At 39.4% G+C, this 12,799-nt stretch overlaps 1 protein-coding gene across 1 annotated transcript in view; it reads left to right on the top strand.

Annotated features, from left to right (window-relative positions):
• SNRPE (small nuclear ribonucleoprotein polypeptide E) overlaps positions 1-11,738 on the top strand; it is a 61,712-nt gene extending 49,974 nt beyond the window's left edge. Inside the window, exon 5 of the mRNA XM_067729348.1 lies at positions 11,283-11,738. Within this exon, the coding sequence (XP_067585449.1) occupies positions 11,283-11,338 (56 nt within the window). The 3' untranslated portion in view covers positions 11,339-11,738. The remainder of the gene's footprint in view (positions 1-11,282) is intronic.
• The last annotated feature ends 1,061 nt before the right edge of the window (positions 11,739-12,799 follow it).

The following is a 12,799-nucleotide window of genomic DNA, read 5'->3' as shown; positions in this document are numbered from 1 at the left end:
CCCTGGTCCGGGAAGATCCCACATGCCACGGAGCGGCTGGGCCCGTGAGCCATGGCTGCTAAGCCTGTGCATCCGGAGCCTATGCTCCGCAACGGGAGAGGCCACAACAGTGAGAGGCCCACATAACGCAAAAAAAAAAAAAAAAAAAAGGTAACTAATAAAAATCACTAATATTTACCATACAATTTTATAGCCTTGGATACTTGTTTAATTTACAGGTGATTGGGGGCTATTTATAAGAAAACACATATGCTGCTACTGTTCAATTGTGGACAGAAAATATAGCCCATAAAATGTTTTCCTTTATTGCCTTTAATGAAAACTTTCTCCATGACCCAGGATGCTCAATTTTTATATATGAACATGTGTAGCCATTTTTGTAGAATATAAAATCTGAAATAATATTCTACATTATGAATATTTTAGATCTTCCATGTCTTTATATATTATCTGCTTAATCTGTCATTGCTATTTAAGTATTAAAATCTCCCACTATAATTGTATTTTTATTATTTTCCCATTATAAGTCTATCAATCTGCATTATATATTTAGATGCCATGTTGATCCATATCAATTCCTTATTATTATATTTTCATTGTTGACTACCTTTTCTCATATGCAATAACTCCACTGGCCTTAAGTGCTTTTTTTGCCCTAAGTTCTACTCAATCTGATATGAATATTGCTATCATTGCTTTCCTTTTTTATCTTTGCCCATTTTAGCTTAGTTTATCTTTGTCCATTCTCTGATATTTAGCCTTCCTAGACTTTTTGGCTATTAAGTATCTATCGTAATAACATATTATTTAATTAATTTCTGAACAATTTATGCTGTTTTACCTTCTAATGCAGGATTTCGAGTGTTTAGAATAATTTTAATTGTTATGCTTGGTTTATCTTACTTTCTTTTTTTTTTTTTCTATTTTATGTCTCCTAACTTTTATTCTTGTTTCTTCAGTTCTGCCTTTTCTATAGGTTTTAGTTTGTTTCCTTTTGTCTTTTAAATCAATTTGTAAGATAAATTTAGCAGCTTGAATAACAAACATTTATTATCACACCCAATTTCTAAAAGTCAGGAATCTGGAAGTGGTCTAGCTGGGTATTTCTTACATAGGGTGTGTCAGGAGGCTGCAGTCTACTGTTGCTTCAGTCTTTTGAAGGCTTGATGCGGGGAGGGGCAGATGCTGCAAGTTTGCTTCTAGATTCACTCAGTGGCTGTTGTCAAAAGGCCTTGGTGGGGCTTCCCTGGTGGCACAGTGGTTAAGAATCCTCCGGCCAATGCTGGAGACACGGGTTTGAGATCTGGTCCGGGAAATCCCACATGCCGTGGAGCAACTAAGCCCGTAAGTCACAACTACTGAGCCTGCACTCTACAGCCCTCAAACCACAACTACTGAGCCCTCATGCCACAATTACTGAAGCCCATGCGCCTAGAGCCTGTGCTCTGCAGCAAGAGAAGCCACTGCAATGAGAAGCCCGTGCACCACAATGAAGAGTAGCCCCTGCTCGTTGCACCTGGAGAAAGTCCGTGTGCGGTAATGAAGACCCAATGCAGCCAAATAGAAGACCTTGATGGCTTGGTAGTTGGAGGCCTTGTTCCTTACCACATGGATTTTTTCACAGGGCTGTTTATGACATGGCAGCTGGCTTTCCCCAGAGCAAATGATCCAGAGAGAGGGAGGAATCAAGGTAGAAGCCATAATATCTTTATAACCTAATTTCCCCAATAACATACTATCACTTTTGCTATATTCTATTGGTCATGCAGACCAACACTAGTGCAGTGCGGGAAAGAACAACACAAGAATGTAAATACCAGGAGGCAGGGATATTGGGAGCTATCTTGGAGGCTGGCTAGCTCAAGCACCCTATTTTTAATTCTACTGGTGAATATCTTATGTCCAGAAACATCCTTAACTCTATATTTACTTACTTATAACCGTCTAATAAAAATAAGAATTTGGCTACCACATTATAAGATGAGCAGTTTAGTACATTTAGCTTCTTTGTCTTATAATTTCCTCATAGTTTCTCATTCTTTATTAATTTACTATGAGGTTTTATAATTCCTAAAATCAACCTCTCTTTTATATCTTTTCCTAATATTATATCAATGAAGATACTTACCAACAACCATAGTTAATATCACTGTGTCAGTCAAGCTTCCACCAGCGAAAGAGAACCAGTAGGAGATAGATATTAATAGATTCATTGCAAGAGATTGGCTTTTGCAATTGTGGGGACTGGCTTGAAAAGTCTGAAATCCATAGGGTAGGCCATCAAGAAGAACAGGCTGAAGTTCTTTGCTGAGCTAAATGATGGTTCAGTCCATGAGTGGAATTTCTTCTGAGTTCTGCTCTTACGAGCTTTCAACTGATTGAATCAGACCTACCCAGATTATTTAGAATAATCTCCTTTACTTAAAGTTAACTGATGATAAATGTTAGTCACATCTACAAAATACCTTGATAGCAATACCTTTTTAGTGTTTGAATAACAGGGTTATATTGAATGTTTAGTATTTGATTGAATAACAGGGTTATAGCCTAGCCAATCTGACACATAATACATCACTTTTCCTCAAAATCACTTTTCTTCAAACAGTAGCTTTCAAAGCTTTTGGTGCTTTTAAAGACACCAAATACAAAAGGCTTCCTAGGTTTCCCTGGTGGCGCAGTGGTTGGGAGTCTGCCTGCCGACGCGGGGTACACGAGTTCGTGCCCCGGTCCAGGAGGATCCCACATGCCGTGGAGCGGCTGGGCCCGTGAGCCATGAATGCCGAGCCTGTGCGTCCGGAGCCTATGCTCCGCAACGGGAGAGGCCACAACAGTGAGAGGCCCGCGTACCGCAAAAAAAAAAAAAAAAAAAAAAAAAAGGCTTCCTAGATTTTATCAACACTTTGCCAAACTAATATCACTTTCCTTGTCCATTTATTTACAAATGAAACTTGTATTTGAAATAAATGTCTTTTTCTCCCCTTTGATTCCTTCAGTTTTGTTTTAATGGCAAAATGTAAAGCTGCTCTAACTTGCCTATAGCCTGCTTTTCTTTTCAGGCTGGAAGGCTTAGAATTATTTCTTTTTTTTTTTTTGATAAATTTATTTATTTTATTTATTTATTTTTCGCTGTATTGTGTCTTCGTTGCTGTGCACGGGCTTTCTCTAGTTGCGGCAAACAGTGGCTACTCTTCATTGTGGTGCGTGAGCTTGTCATTGAGATGGCTTCTCTTGTTGCGGAGCACGGGCTCTAGGCACATGGGCTCAGTAGTTGTGGTGTATCAGCTTAGTTGCTCTGCAGCATGTGGGATCTTCCCGGACCAGGGCTTGAACCCTTGTCCCCTGCATTGGCAGACGTATTCTTTTTTTTAATTTAAGAGGATCAACCTCATGTTAAGTGTTCTTACCACAATAATTAAAAAAAGAAGCTTCTAAATTAAAAAATTGGATACAAATGTGTAATTTTTAAGTGACTTAATGATTTTGCTCTTTAACATCATTTCTCAATTGACCAGTAACCTAAGGGCCCAGCCCCCAGTGCTGTCAGGTAAGAAAGCGTCTGCTCTAGGCTTGGCCCTAAGCTCAACCTAATTGCAATGTTAAACTTGGAACAACTCACAGGTGCCAGGAATCCAAGACCTTCTAGACTCTAGAACAGGAATCCATATCACCTTTAAGGCTACGAACACCACACACACACACACACACACACACACACACACACACACACACACACACACACACACACATGCACGCACACAATCTGGCCTCACTTCAGTTCACTGCACTGTGGTTGTTGGAGGCCTTGTCTAAACAGCGCATCTGGGATCTGAGCCTATGCTTTCTCGGGCTAAGGAAGCATGACTTCAGGCCTCCAGTCCTTTCCCCAGTCCTTTTTATGACCAGGCTCGACCTGCCCAGAGCCTCCATACTAACTAAACTTGGTACCCAGTGGGGCAGGTAGATTCTTAATAGGGAAGCCCTATTTCATTTTTATTAGTAATTTAATTTCTTTTTTCAAAGCCATGGTCTTGGTCTCTGCTAGTTAATTTTGATATCCTCTGAACTTTTTTGTGTCCAGTCTTGGGTCTTTTATGGGGTGAAAAAATATTCTTTTATACATTTATTGATCATACCTGTGATGGTTTTTCTGTATTCTTTGAGACTTCTATTATTCAAAATTTGGTTCTACCTTCCTCTTTCATTTTATTTAAAAATCTACTTATATTTTTTATTTCCTAATATATTTCTCTAAATTATTTTTCATTTCACTGATTTGACTTTTTCCTGTTGAGTCTATTTTGCTTTTCACTGTTTTACACAATTATCTTACTTGGTAATGTGAAAATCTGACCAGGTGTTGCTTGGTACATACATATGAGAATTCTCTAGACTGGATATTCCCTTGCATCTTCTTCAGGAATTAATTTTCAGCTCCTCTCTAACATATTTTTGTGTTTCTTATGGCTCAGCCATTTCAATGGTTGGGTTAACTGTGAGCTAATGTGGTATTACTATTTTTATAGGCCCTGTATTAACTTCTGTGTGTACTTTTGCCTTGAGTTTAATTTTTTGAGTCTTATTGTTGATACTGAAATTTCACTGTTTCAATGATTTGTTTTTGAAACTTAAAGAGTATGGGGGACTTCTTAAGCACTGGTGGCACAGTGCTTAAGAATCTGCCTGCAAGTGCAGGGGACACAGGTTCGAGCCCTGGTCCAGGAAGATCCCACATTTCTTGGAGCAACTAAGCCCATGCACCACAACTACTGAGCCTGCATGCCTACAGCCTGTGCTCTGCAACAAGAAAAGCTACCGCAGTGAGAAGCCCACGCACCACAACAAAGAGTAGCCCCTGCTCGCCGCAACTAAAGAAAGTTACGTACAACAATGAAGACCCAACGCAGACAAAAATAAATAAATAAATAGTTTAAAAAAAAAGAGTATGGGAAGTTTAGGGTCTGAGCACAGTTAATCTTTGTCATCTTTTAGGAAGTCCTAAGGTTTTTGATTTTGCTTTGTTTGTTTACTTTTGGTTTTGTTTTGTTAATATTATGGCAGACTGTTTGGAATAGCAGGCCAAGAATCAGGAGATTCAGTGCCAGCTACTCTCCTAAATACCATATTTGTCTAATTCCTTCATTTTTATGGGTTTCAGTTTCCTCATCTACAGAATGCGAAAAAGAAACTGCCCTTACCTTTTAGGAGTGACAGGAAAAATTTGAAGGTTTATGAGAAAACCAAGAAAATTCATGCCTTTCAGCAAATCAGGCTGAGGATAGGGCACCGAGAGTGGGAACAGAAGGGCAGGAAGTCAGAAATAGGTGAAGGAAATCACTCATTCACTCTGCGTTTGTTTATCATATGTCTATAAGACAGGCACTCTGTGAGTTATCTTATATAAGCTGCTTCAGGTAATCTTCACAACCACTTTGAAAACTGGGTTTACTTTTTTTCTATTTTACAGAAAGGAAACCAACTCAATACTAATTCAAATAATCCTAGCTCTGTACCTTTTGAATCATGTGACTTGAGTTAACTCACACAACTCAAAAGGGACCAAGTTAGGACCAGAACTCAAATCTATGAAAAACAGGACTTTTTTCTCTTCATTCTACCATGGTGATCTACTGTGAAGAAGACACAGCAGCAAAATTGTGGCATTGAGTAGGAGATGGGTGGGGTGCCCCTATTGGAATTGCTCTTGTCTTCTTTCCTTCTACTTAAATTACAAACTTCTTGTCTTCTTTTCTTCCACTAAATTACAAACTATTTCAGGCAAACAGGAAATATAGTGACTAATTTTAAAACAAGGTATCCATCACCCAGGTTCTCAAATCTTAACATTTGGCCATGTTTGCTTCAGATTTTTTTAAAAGGAATTAAACATTAATGTATATAGTTGAACCACTTTGTGCTCTTTATGATATAATCCTCTTCTCTTTCCCCCCAGGGGTGTCCGTTATATTAGTATATATCATTTTCCTGCATGCCTTTATACATTTACTATATACTATAATATATTCTATTGTTTTACGTATGTCTAAACTTCATTTAAATGGTGTCACACTATAAATATACAATTCTGCAAATTGTTTTTCTATTCCAGATTATTTTTTATATATTATTCATGTTGGTATATGTAACTCTAATACATTAATTTTAACTATTGAATATTTTTATTGAATGAATATACCTCAATTTATATTTATTTGGTGACCTATTAATGGACATTTATATCATTAGCAATTTTCAATGTTACATCAATGTTGCAATGAATATTCTTATACATTTCTCATTGTACATACACAAAGGGTTTTCTAGAGTAGATTGTTTATACCTAGGAATAGAGATGTTAGCAGTGTGTAAGGCTCTAGTTCTTCACGTCCTCACCACTACTTGTTTTTGTAGACTTTAAAATGTTTTTTTTTTGATCTGATGAATATGAGTGATCTGTTATTTTAATGTGCGTTTCTCATAGTAGAGAGATTGAGTTTCCTTTCTTGTGTTTTTGTTACTAAGTCCAAACTCGCTCTGCTTGCCGCATGACAAGCCGATGAATCAGAGACAAGCTGTTGAGGCAAGGAATACGAGTTTACTCAGAAAGCCGGCAGACTGAGGAGATGGCAGACTAATGGCAAATATCCCCTGGAATGGTCAGCTTCGTGGAGGGGATGTGTTAAGTATTCTTTCTTGCAGCCATCCACAGGTGGACAGGGTCCAGATGTTTCCCTGAGCAAAGGCACTTTGGTTTAACATTCAGGCATAGGGGCAGGGTTCCTCGAGGCAGGCCACTATGTATAGACAGTACCCTTTTAGTGAACAGAAGTAACGGGAAGCAAAAGTTAAAGACACAGATCCAACATGTAGTCAGATTTGGCTCTTGCCTGTTACATTTTCTCTTTTGCAAATTGCTTGCTCATATCTTTTGTTCATTTTTCTGTTAAGCTGTTTTTCATTTTCTTATTGTGTTGTAGGTGTTCTTTACATATTCTAAACGTTAACCCATGTCAATTACGTTTATTGCAATTATATTCCCTTAGCCTTTGGCTTGTTTTTCACTTTATGGTGTCTTGTTGTACAGAATTTTTACATTATAATACTTTCAAAATTATTGGTTTTTTTCCGTAAGGTTTCCATCCGAAGTATAAAAAAATTCTCCAATGAGAATTGGAGAGTTCTCCAATTCTCTTCTAAAAATGTTAAAATTTTGCTTTTTGCATTTAAGTCTTGATCTACCTGGATTTTTCTTTCTGTACATGATATAAAATAGAGATCTATTATACTTTTTTCAGTTGTGGATTATTGATTATTCTAGTATCAATTTTTCAATAATTAATTTTTTGCTACACAATTTGTGGTGTCACATTGATCACATTTTATGTATCTGCACCTACCTCTTTATTCTGCTTCACTGGCAGCCTTGACAATCCTTATACTATTACCATGGTGTTCAATATCATGTCCTTATTATAGGCCTTTCTTTAACATCCCCATGACATTTATTTTATAACTAGAAGTTTACACCCTTTGACCCCCTCCACCCATTTTTCCCACTTCCCCCAAACCCCCACCTCTGGCAACCACCTATAGGTTTTGATACTCCTGGCTATTCTTGACCTTTTAATCTTTTATGTGAAGTATAAGTTCTACAACTTATACTTTTAGGATTTTGTCTGGAATCTTTTTTTAATAAATTTTATTTATTTATTTATTTATTTATTTATTTATTTATTTATTTATTTATGGCTGCATTGGGTCTTCCTTGCTGCGCACGGTGAGCAGCATTGTGGTGCGAGGGCTTCTCACCGCGGTGGCTTCTCTTGTTGTGGAGCACTGGCTCTAGGCACATGGGCTCAGTAGCTGTGGCACGTGGGCTCAGTAGTTGTGGCTCACGGGCTCTAGAGGGCAGGCTCAGTAGTTGGGGCGCACGGGCTTAGTTGCTCTGCGGCATGTGGGATCTTCCTGGAGCAGGGCTCGAACCTGTGTCCCCTTCACTGGCAGGCAGATTCTTAACCACTGCACCACCAGGAAAGCCCTTGTCTGGAATCTTATCAAATTTTTAGATTAATTTAGTCCCAACTTACTTACTTTTTTTTTTTTTTTGGCTGAGACATGCAGCATGTGGGATCTTAGTTCTCCCACCAGAGATAAAACCCGCGCCCCCTGAATTGGGAACGCAGAGTCTTAACCCCTGGTCCACTAGGGAAATCTCCTAACCAGGGGTCCCCAACCCCTGGGCCGCGGACTGGTACTGGTCCGTGGCCTGTTAGGAACCGAGTCACACAGCAGGAGGTGAGTGGCGGACGAGTGAGTGAAGCTTCATCTGCCGCTCCGCAGCGGTCCCCATCACTCGCGTTACTGCCTGAACCATCCCCCCGCCAATCCCCGTCCGTGGAAAAATTGTCTTCCACAAAACCGGTCCCTGGTGCCAAAAAGGTTGGGGACCGCTGCCCCTAACTTACTTTCTTATTAACTTTAATATTGAGGCTTCCCATCTATGAACATAGAGTATGTTTTTTTATTTAGTTTTTTTATATTTTAAAATAATTTTTAGAATTTCCTCTGTAAAAATATTTGAAGTCTTTTTTTTCTGTAGGTTTCATTTTTTTTTTCCCCATAGCCTGATAACAGAAACAAGTACAGCAGCAGGGAATTTGGGAATGAATACTTCAAAAGATTCTGAACAATAAAAGAGAAAAAGTTTGTAAGAGCTGTCCAGCTGTGTTTTGATTCTTATGATGGCTTTGTACTGTGTCAACAGTAGCTAAGCTAGAACTACATTTCCCATAATTTCCTTCCTTCTCTGCAAGGTTCTTGGTTAGAATTGTCCACAAGAGAAGTTTGCATGAGATTTTGAAAGTAGAAGTGAAGTAGTAGCCAATTTTGTGCTCTGAAGGTCAGTGTAGGGTTTCTGCAGTTACGCAGTTCACACATCATCAGTTATCTACTGGCTCATTTTGTTGGTTTGGTGCAGGCTACATCTCCCACTGGATATCCTCCTTCATTCTCTCCAAATTCTGGGCCATGTGCATGTACAGGAAATTTTCCTGTATGCTAAGGAAAACCAGCTTTTAGAGTAGGAGTGAGAAAGACCCACACACAGTTCCATTTTGTCCTCACAGGTTGCACTTGGGCCTTTGTGTCTCCCACATTCAGTCTATCTCCCCTTTGCAACCGCTGGCCTTGCTGACTTCAGGCAGGCCCAGCACTGGATGCAGGAGCAACAGATTTACGTAGATTGCTTAACTGGCTGCCAGGATTGTAAAAGACCCAATCCCCATAATAAATCCTTTATGCTATGTCATTCCTAGTGGTCTTCATCCCTAATCAAATCCTAACTCATATAATTCCCATTTCCCTAAAGGTCCCAGAAGGAACACTGGAAAAATAGAATGAAGGAAACGATTAATTGCATAAGGCCGCTGAGGGAATGAGAGAATATCTCAGAGAATCCAAGGACAAGATACAGTTCTTTTAATGAAATGAGTAATGATTGATGCTGTGGAAACTACAATGGCTAGTGTCAATGGAAAGGAGTCTGAGACACACTTCCATAGTTCTGCACACATCCAAAATCAATAAGCAGGAGGCATTTGGGGAATGCAGGGTTTATTTGGTAGTTAACTTTGTTTTTTACTGTTGGTGATTTCTTTTAGAAGACCCTTAGTACAATGCCTGGCACGGTATGCGTGCACTCAACAAAGTTTTTTAGAATGAATTGAAATTAGACTATCCTTGGGAATATTGTGAGACTCACTTTTGCTGAAATGCCATTAATTAGGCCAAAGAGAAATATTATTGCTCCGTCTTTGAGAGAGAAAATGGATACTTAAATAGATAGTACAATATTGTCTCTTTTCATGGGGAAATATGGACTAGATGATAAAATCCCTGAATTTTGGAACAAGTAATGAGTTTAGTGTAGCCCTCTCATTTTCCAAATGAGTCAAAAGAAGTTAGTTAACTTGACAAAGTCAGTGACAAATTTGTGTCAAAATCACGTTCATAGAAATCTCAGTCTGTGGCTCTATTTACTAAACAAACCTCAATCTCTTCCCTGCAAAAATAGTTGGGTGAATTTATTTATTGTTGATTGAAAAGTTAAACCCAAATACTGATAAGATCAATTTCAACTTGGTGAGAGAACTCTGAGGGCCCAGGCCTTACTTCATACAATATTTTCCTCAACAACTTGGATAAAGACCTATAAGAAATACTTATATGAAATTATCAGGTGACATAAACTGTACTATACTGACCTAGAGAGTTAGAATTCCAAATACTAAGTAATAAGCTCTAATGTTGGGCTAAAAGATAAAAATGTACAGGAGTAATTGGAAAGTCCAGTATATACATTAAAATATATAATAAGTATAGGAAGGGAAAAACTTGGTTTGGTAGCAGTTAAAGAGGTAAAGGACTACCATTTTATAGAAGTCAATGAATGATGCAAACGAACTTTAAAAAAATGTTTATACAGTCTTCGATTGTAAGAAGATGAAGGAAGCAAGATTGGTTGAGGTACAATTTAGAGAAAGGCCTGAGACACAGCTTTAAACTATGAGATCGAAATCTTTTCCTAGAAATCAAGAGAAGCTAGTGTATAGCTTGTGGGTATCCCTATGAAACCTTGCTTGATTCTTCCACCCCCTCATCATATACCTGCAGTGCTCGTTTCATGTGTATAAAGTGCCTATAGACCACCTTTCCCCTCTGATCACCTTAATTCTACCTTTCATTCAAGCCTAGCTCCAGTCCTACCCATTTCTCAACCCCATTCATGATGAACTTTCCCTTGCTCTGAACTTCCTTAGCGTTTATTTATCCCAAATCCTATACTATATTTTAGATTGTTACTTTTATTTAGTGATGATTGTGATGGTGATACGGGTGGCAATAGTGACAAGTGGCATTGGCAATATATAAGAATTAGCTGAGGGACTTCTCTGGAGTTCCAGTGGTTAAGATTCCACGCTCTCAGTGCAGGGGGCCCAGGTTCGATTCCTGGTCAGGGAACTAGATCCCGCATGTCGCAACTAAGAGCCCGCATGCTGCAACTAAAAAACAGATCCCGCACTCTGCAGTGAAGATCCTGCACACCGCAACTAAGACCCGGCACAGCCAAATAAATAAATAAAAAGAATTAGATGAGAATAAGAAAACCTTGAGGAGAAGTGACTCGTTTCTAAGAAGATATTTAGCTAATTGTAAAAGTTAAAGAATGAAGTTATTTGGGGGCTTCACTGGTGGCACAGTGGTTAAGAATCTGCCTGCCATTGCAGGGGACACGGGTTCCAGCCCTCGTCCGGGAAGATCCCACATGCCGCAGAGCAACTGAGCCTCTGCGCCACAACTACTGAGCCTGTGCTCTAGATTCCAAGTACCACGACTACTGAAGTCCGCACACCTAGAGCCTGTGCTCTGCGACAAGAGGAGTCACTGCAGTGAGAGGCTTGTGCACCGCAATGAAGAGTAGCCCCTGCTCGCCGCAACTAGAGAAAGTCCGTGCTCAGCAATGAAGACCCAATGCAGCCAAAAATAAATAAATTTATTAAAAAGAAAAGAATGAAGTAATTTGGAAAAACCACTATTCTGTTGTTGCTTTGAAATTTGGCTTTTTAAAGAAATTGTAAAGTTATGTTAAAGAGGGGCAACATATAAAGAAACTGAGTCCCTGGATGTTAAGTAAGTTTGCCTAGGGTCGCTAAACGAAAGATCAATTTGATGCTCCAGAGTACTGGGCCTTACACGATGTCTATCAGATAAGGTTCTTGGGAGTTTATGTTGTAAGAAACAGAAACCAACTGTAGCTGGTAAAAGCAGAAATGGAATTTATTTGGTCAACACGTCTACTTAATGTATATTTCTTGAGTGCTCACGATGTGCTTTTATTTAGGCCCTTGGGGATATAGCAGAAAACCAAGTCCCTATTTTCAAGGAATTTACATTGTAGTAGGGAAGATAAACCACCAACTAACGCATAAATATGTTTCACGTGCTAAAGAAGAAAAATAAAGAGGAATGATTCAGACGTGAGAAAAAAAAAGAGAGGGGATCTGGCAGAGGAAAGGAGTGCTATCTTAAATAGGGTGGTCAAGGTGGCCTACCTGATAAAATAACATTTAAGTAGAGACCTGACTGAGTGAGGCAGCAAGTCACATTGGCATCTTGGGGAAGAGTGCTCCATGCAGAGGGAATGGCAAGGCTAAGGTCTGGGATCAGGAGTGTACTCAGCAGTTTGAAGCAAAGCAGGGAGGCTTGTGTGGCCAAAACAGAGCAAGTAAGGAAGAGAAGGGAGATAAGATTAGAAAGGGAGCAAGCAAGGGGCCAATCATGGAGACCTCAGTAAGTATTTTGACATTTATTTTGAGTAAGATCAGAGATGTGGGATGGTTTTGATCAGAGGAGTAACAGGGTCTGGCTTAAGATTTTAAAAGATCACCAGCTACTACATGGAGACAGAACGGTATGGGAACAAAGGTGGAAGCAGGAAGGCCAGTTAAGAGGCTGTTGCAGGAACCGGTGAGGGATAATGGTGGCTCAGGCCAGGGGGTACTGGTGGAGGAGAGAAGCCACTTTCAGAATTTCCTGATGGATTGGACATAGGGTTACAAAAAAGACTCAAAGACATCTCCAAAGTTTGGGCCTGGGAAGCCAGAAGGAGGAGCTGGATGGTTCATAGGATTTCCTGGGAACTCAAGCTCTGAAAATGGGCATATAAATAAAGAGGAGGGAGGCAGCCACAGACATAGCCAAGCTCATACCATGGAGCCAGTCTGATGAAGCCTTTCTTGCTGCC

The sequence above is a fragment of the Pseudorca crassidens genome, chromosome 2, assembly GCF_039906515.1.
Source record: "Pseudorca crassidens isolate mPseCra1 chromosome 2, mPseCra1.hap1, whole genome shotgun sequence".
In the NCBI taxonomy this organism is placed as follows: domain Eukaryota; kingdom Metazoa; phylum Chordata; class Mammalia; order Artiodactyla; family Delphinidae; genus Pseudorca; species Pseudorca crassidens.
Note: the sequence above shows the minus strand (reverse complement) of the source record. Positions and strands in the feature narration are given on the sequence as shown.